The sequence below is a fragment of the Helianthus annuus genome, chromosome 11 (assembly GCF_002127325.2).
Source record: "Helianthus annuus cultivar XRQ/B chromosome 11, HanXRQr2.0-SUNRISE, whole genome shotgun sequence".
Lineage (NCBI taxonomy): Eukaryota > Viridiplantae > Streptophyta > Magnoliopsida > Asterales > Asteraceae > Helianthus > Helianthus annuus.
In genome coordinates, this window is record NC_035443.2 from 161,886,686 (window position 1) to 161,893,686 (window position 7,001).

General features: G+C 36.1%; 1 protein-coding gene across 1 annotated transcript; it reads left to right on the plus strand.

Annotated features, from left to right (window-relative positions):
- Positions 1–2,711: 2,711 nt before the first annotated feature.
- LOC110888661 (putative nuclease HARBI1) lies at positions 2,712–4,222 on the plus strand. Its single transcript, XM_022136177.2, has 2 exons — positions 2,712–2,959; positions 3,026–4,222. The coding sequence occupies exons 1-2, from the start codon at positions 2,788–2,790 to the stop codon at positions 4,150–4,152; spliced, it is 1,299 nt and encodes a 432-aa protein (XP_021991869.1). The 5' UTR covers positions 2,712–2,787; the 3' UTR covers positions 4,153–4,222.
- The last annotated feature ends 2,779 nt before the right edge of the window (positions 4,223–7,001 follow it).

Sequence of the window (7,001 nt, forward strand, 5' to 3'; positions counted from 1 at the left end):
TCTCAGGTGCATGCATGTGTAATCCTCAAACCTTGTCATCTGGATCATCCATTGGATTATCAACCGGATCTTAAGACACATAACAGTATAATATGCTTTTGGGGCAAAGAGAGTAATTTATAGTTCATCAGTAAGCTAACAGTGATTTTGTAGTACAAAATACATAGTGCTTAAAATGTAGCATCCTATGGGATTGTTACAAAAAGTTGTCAACCACTGGTATGTTAAGATTTTGATGATCATTTGTTACTCTAAAAAGGTTTAGGAAAGTAAAAAAATTTTTAGCAGGAATCCAACACTACCCATGGTCAAAACATACTTGTTATAAAAAGCATATATTTTGGTTAAAAAAAAAAAAAAAAACCATAAGCGATCTCTTTTGGTTAATCGGTTATTGGTGATTATTTGGATTCAGTTCGGTCAATGTCATAGAGGATACCGATGAAACATAATCTCCATTTGTCTATCTTTGATGCCAAATGGCGCAAAACGCCCAAAAGTGGGAGTATTACTTGTGTCTTCCACTACACATGGTCTAAGCCGCCTTGCTATAAATCTATTATTTATTTCTGATAATCCTATAATTCATACATATTTTCAGTTCATGTGATTGCATGTTGAGTGTCATAACTGAAATTAAGAGTCAGGATTCATTTAATGAAATTTTTATTATCTTTTTCTCAATTTTAACCGTAAAAAATATTTTATTATCGAATGATAATAGAAAGGTTATTTATGCTGAACTCGATTAGCCTTAACCATTATTTATTGTGTTTAGTTCATATTGTGAAATGTCATGTGCCTAGTAGATTTACAGTTTATAATTAAGTATCAAATTGCACAAATCAGCTTATACTTACAATTAGACCTGGCAAACGGGTCGGATCGGGTCGGATCGGGTCATGGGTCGAAACGGGTCCGGGTTGAAACGGGTTCGGGTCGAGACGGGTCAATTAAAAAAAAGGGTTGTTTTGGTTCGGGTCAAAACGGGTTCGGGTTGGAACGGGTTCGGGTCGGGTCGGGTCGGGTCGGGTTGGTTAAAAAATGTTTTTTTTAGAAATTAATATACATGTGTGTGAGTTGTAATTTGTAACAGTGTTTGTGTAATGTTTGATTATTCAACATAAAACTAATAAATAGATATTGTTTAATATCGGGATTTTTCTTTTTTTTTTTTTTTTTTTTGAAAGGCATTTTTTTAGTCGATGGAAGTGAAGGGTGGGAGAAGAAAGACTTAAAAATAACATGGGACTAGATAAGTAGATTTGTAAATAGAAACACTCAAAGTTGAAGATTAGGAGTTAAGATTGGTCAAGTTATGACCTATGGTTAAGTTAAATTATTTAATCTCTATCTTTAATATATAAATTTAAGTGTATAAAGATTTAATGAAGCAGCTGTCACCTTTGAAATTTTAGCCAAGGTCCCCAAAACTCAATATTAATGTTTATGGATGTCATGAGTCATGTTTTCAGACTTTTTCTAGTCTATATGGTAATTTCGTCTTTTTAAGTCTTACCTAAAGGCTTATCACTTGTATTAAGCAACGATACTTTTGATGCCCAATTTTCCTTACTTTTGATTCGTATTCTTCTCCAAATCATATCATTTAAATCGTTGCTTTGTGTTGATCGATCCATTGATATGCTTTTCTTGATAGATCTGGTAGAGGAGATCTTTTTCGATCGTGATTTCCATGTTTAAATCGGACGCAATCTATTGTTTGATATATTGATTTTGAGGTGACAACAATGTCAACGACTCAACAGTTGTTGCATGGCCTACGTCATGAAAGAAGAAGGCGTCCGGGGAAATCGTGGACGGAAATGGTGAGCCGGTGGTGTTGTAATATTCTTCGATTTGCGATAATCGCCCACTGTGCTTTTCGTCTTCCTTAATCGGATGTAAACAGTTACCATAATCTAATTGAAAATGTATGTATATATATTGAAGGATTCGTTGACGAAACGATGCGATGGTTTGCCGGAAAATCACCAAACGCCATCACCATCACATCGTCACTCCTTTCCTAATGTACGTGTGAACTCATGCCGTTGATAATGAAACGACGGTTGAACACAGAAGGGTAGAAGGAAAGAAACGGCGTGATGGCGGTTGAAGACGGATGGGAAGAAAGATCAGAAACAGCATGATAACGGTTGAAGCTATCCGAAGTAACGTTTTGAATTTGAAACGATTTGAGAATTGCATGTGCATTTTTTTTAATGAATTGGTGCGATGTGATCGTGATGCGATGCGAAGGTGTATTAAGTTGCTATTTTTTTTTTTTGAACGGCCAACAAAATATTTCATTCACCAAACTCTAGCAAGGTGCTAGCACCATACTTACAGCCACCAATAAGTTGCTAATTTAAAAGCAAAGTTTTAAATCTGAAATGGTTTGAAAATTGCATGTACATTTTTTTTGAATGAATCGGTGCATTGTTTTTTGTATTCAAATGAAGGACGTGATATTTAACAAAGAGGTATGACACTACTAATTGTATTAGACTGGAAGGTATGGGGGCCGGCTTGGCCCGGCGCCGGACCCCCACACCGCCCCCTGGCCCGGCTTCCGTCACAAACGGCCACCCACCGCCGGGTGTGCCGCTCCACCTTTCAAAAAAATAGCCGTTGAACGGCTCTTTTTATTAAAAAAAAAAATTCATTTTTTTCTATAAATTCACCCACTTTCAGTATTATTTCCCCACTTTCAACCCAAAACCCTCTCACTTTTATACCAATTTCTCCCTACTTTTATAAAAAAAAAATATCTTTTTACCCACAATGGCTTCTAATCCTTGGTGGCCCTCGTCTTCGGATGACGAAGAGGAGATGTTTTTCGCAAACGCTGTACTACGGGCGGGACAAATTTTAATCGAAGAGGAAGAGGAAGAGGAAGAATTCTCGTCTGAAAATGTTATTACCAGACGAATACGCATTAACAGAGACCGCCAAGGTTTTCATTACAAAATTTCATTGTCCTTATTTTTTTTAACTCGTACTTATATATTATATACGACAGGAGCGCACGACAAATTGGTGAACGATTATTTTTCGGATGAGCCACTTTACAACGCCGACATTTTTAGACGCAGGTTCCGAATGAGTCGCCGCTTATTCACAAGGATTGCCAATGATTTGGCGGGGCTAGACCCGTTTTTCACGCAACGTCCTGATGCTCGAAATTATGAAGGGTTTACAACGTTACAAAAGTGTACTGCGGCCATTCGACAACTGGCGTACGGGACAGTGGCCGACGCTTTGGACGAGTACTTACAGATGTCGGCAAGAACTACGCGGGAATGTTTGTATCGGTTTTGCTATAATGTGGTGAAACTGTATAGCAAAAAATATTTGCGGAAACCAAACGCGTATGATGTTCAACAGTTGTACCAAGCTCATGAAGCAAGGCACGGGTTTCCGGGAATGCTTGGTAGCATTGATTGTATGCATTGGGGGTGGCATAATTGCCCGACTGCGTGGCGCGGCCAATATACGCGAGGTGATCACGGATATCCAACCGTGATACTTGAAGCTGTGGCATCACAAGATTTGTGGATATGGCATTCTTTCTTTGGTCTCCCTGGTTCACTCAACGACCTCAACGTGTTATACCAATCGGCCATCTTTACCGATGTCGTTAATGGAACGGGACCGGACACACGTTTTACAGTTTCTGGGGTTGAGTATAGACGTGGGTATTATCTTGCTGACGGGATATATCCGTCTTGGTCTACAATTGTGAAGACTATTCCATATCCCGAGGACGAAAAACGGAAAAAATTTGCCAAGCGTCAAGAAGCTGCAAGAAAAGACATCGAACGTGCTTTTGGTGTCTTACAAAAAAAATGGGCCATCGTTGCACAACCGGCACGTGCGTTCACCCCAAAAAGGCTGCGTCTTTGTATGTACGCTTGCATTTTGCTCCATAACATGATTATTGAAGACATAGGTCGGGCGATTTGTGAGTATGATGAGAATGCAGCTTGGGGGAACACTGTCCCGGTTGATCCCCCACAACAGGATTTAAACTCGTTCTCGCTAACAAACGACTTCACGCATGCAAACCTTCAACAAGATTTGGTAGAACATATTTGGAACAACGTTAACATGGTGGACGGTGACGGAGCCGAAGACGAAGACGAGTAGTGTGTTTGTTTTAAATTTTTAAATCTAGTCTTTTTTTTTCAAATTTTAGGTAGCGTAATTTTTTATTTTTTAGGTTATGTAATTTTTATTTATGTTATGTAATGGATTTTATTATCTTCCTTTTAGTAGTATTTTTATTTAAATGTTGAATACTTTTTATAAAAAAAAGTTAAATAAATAAAAGTTAAACAATTAAAATGAATTAAACAATAAAAAATATGTGGTGGGGCCCCATCCTCCATCCCCCTCCATCTTCAATTTGGCTCATCCCATGCTAGCCGCATATGTGGCGCCTACGTGGAGGCTCATCCCCATAGGGATGAGCCAAACCATACCTTCTAGTCTTAGGGGTAGGGGAGTCATCACTCATCACTCACAACTTCCAATCAAGTTACATCATGTCATCAAACACTATTCCATCACTAGTGATGGATTTTAATAGAAATGTCCCTCACTTGTGATGGAATTCCATCACTCACAACCTCTTTTTTTTTTTAATTATAAATTAACAATCAAACAATAAAATGATAAATTTCATTTAAATAAATCTAAATTACAAACTAAAAAAAAACTAAACATTGCGATTAAAAAACCTAAAAAATCTAAGGCATCTCCCACCCCCACTTTTCACATATCTCACGTTTGGGTTGAATTACGACCGTCTTAAACGGTTCGTCGAGATTGTTGTGCGGTTGTAACAAGACTTTTAAATCACTATTTTTTTTTCTTTTGCTTAGGCAATGTGATATATATTAGTTATTTGATACATTTATAAGTATTTGATATTTGTTATAATTGTCGGTCTCAAGCACGGGTTAAAGATAAGAGTTTTGTTACTAAATAAAATATGCTGAAAATGATAATTTGCAAAAGGGCCTCTACTTCATAGTTCGTTTAGGTCTTCAAAAAAGTAGGAATGACCGTGTCATCCGTAAGCATATATTACAAAGATAATTTTATCATTATGGAAGACTAAAAACCCTCTAATTTCCCTCTCAGTCAACACAAGGGCAGATGAAAAGTTTAGAAGAAAAAATGGTTAAATCTTTACTTAATTTCCTTCCATTTCAATCCCTATAGACAAGATTTACCCTATTAGAGTTGAAAGGATTTATTGAAAGCACCCTATCTCACACTTTTAACTTTTTTCTAAGATACCGACTTATGCCTTGTGTTTTGAGACCCAAAAATCATATATTGTTATGTTTTATATGACCCCGTCTATTTCATTTTATATACATACAGATAATCCAACATTGAATAATCATATCGTTGTTCAGACATCATTGTATTGGAAGCAAGTTGAATGTTGAAAGTTTTTTTTAACCAAACATAAATAAAACTACAAGTTTTGATTGGTTTAATATGTGGGACGCTAGCGATCGGTTATAAAGCATACTAAATTTGATTTTCCTGACTACGCATTCCTATCAGTTGTTACTCTTTCTATGATATTGAACTCAATCTATTTATGTTACACTTACAAATACATATATACACATGCTAAATCTTAGGACATACTAAATTTTAAGACATGTAATCCAGTAGAGGGTACCTAACGAAATCATATTAATTTAAAGTTTGGTAACTCGTATATTTTTGAATAAGATATCTTATAAGTTTTATTCTAAAATGTTTATTAATTGATGTCACGAGTCATGTCTTCAGCCCTTTTATTGATCCACTAAGGTTAATATGGTAATCTCCTATCCTCCCTAAATGGTTCACCACCTATATAATCTAACCATTTGTCCCTTGTGTAACACACACCGGTTTAGCCGATCCATTTCAATTTCTCTTTTTCTTACAATCAATTTTCCAAAATTTCCATTAGTATTTTTGTAAATCATATCTAAGTTTGATCCATTGATTTTTGTGTTTGATTTAAAGTGGATTTGATGGATGAAATCTTGGATATGGTTTTACCTCTCCAAATATCGTATTTCTCGATCGTGATTTCCTTGTTTAAATAAGATTGTATGGTAAGTGTTCATTAGCGGATGTCATAATATGGTATCTTCGTATCCTCCCATAATGGTTCAATTTCTCTTTTTCGTATCAACAATTTTTCCAAGTTTTGATTTGTGTATTGTTTCAATAATTGAGTATTATGACTTTTGTTTTTCTTTGAATCTTTGAGTCATAATGGATGTGTTTTTCTCCAATGAAATTTGGTGGATGAGATTTTGGACAAATCTTTTACTAGTTGATTTTAGTAATAGATTGTGCAATGAAGGTAAGGCGAAATGAACATAATTGTTTTCAAAATCGAAATTTAATTATTTACTTGTTTTTTTGCAAGAAAGGTAACTTGGAAAGAACAACAATTTTAGAACGTTGTCTTGTTTATGGAATTGTTCGTTTCCAACTAGACATGTTCTCTTTTTTGGTGAACTCGTTCTCTTGTATGGCACTATGGCGAATATGTTCGGTTGTATGCATGGGCGAAGTATAGTGGATGCCTGGGGTGCACCCGTCCACCCCAATGTTTCAGTTAGAAGTGTATAAGTTTCGATTTTTCTTCCAAAAATTTTAAAATTATATAGGATCGTCCCCCCGATTATTTTTCCTAAATTGTATATCCTAAATATTTATAAACTTTGTATATAAATGATGGGTAGTTTGGTAAATATACACTTTGTTTTATTTGGAACTATTATTATTTGACCCGACTTGAAGCGAAACATAACGATAAATTTGGGTCCCGTCACTTTACGCCTCCTCGAAACTTTTGGTCAAGCTCTGCCACTAGTTGTATGACCATCTCCAATGCAAGTTCTTGAAACATGCCCTTGGCTTACATGGACTGGTGGAGAGGCCCTTGCAACATTTGAGTTGAAGGCCATTGA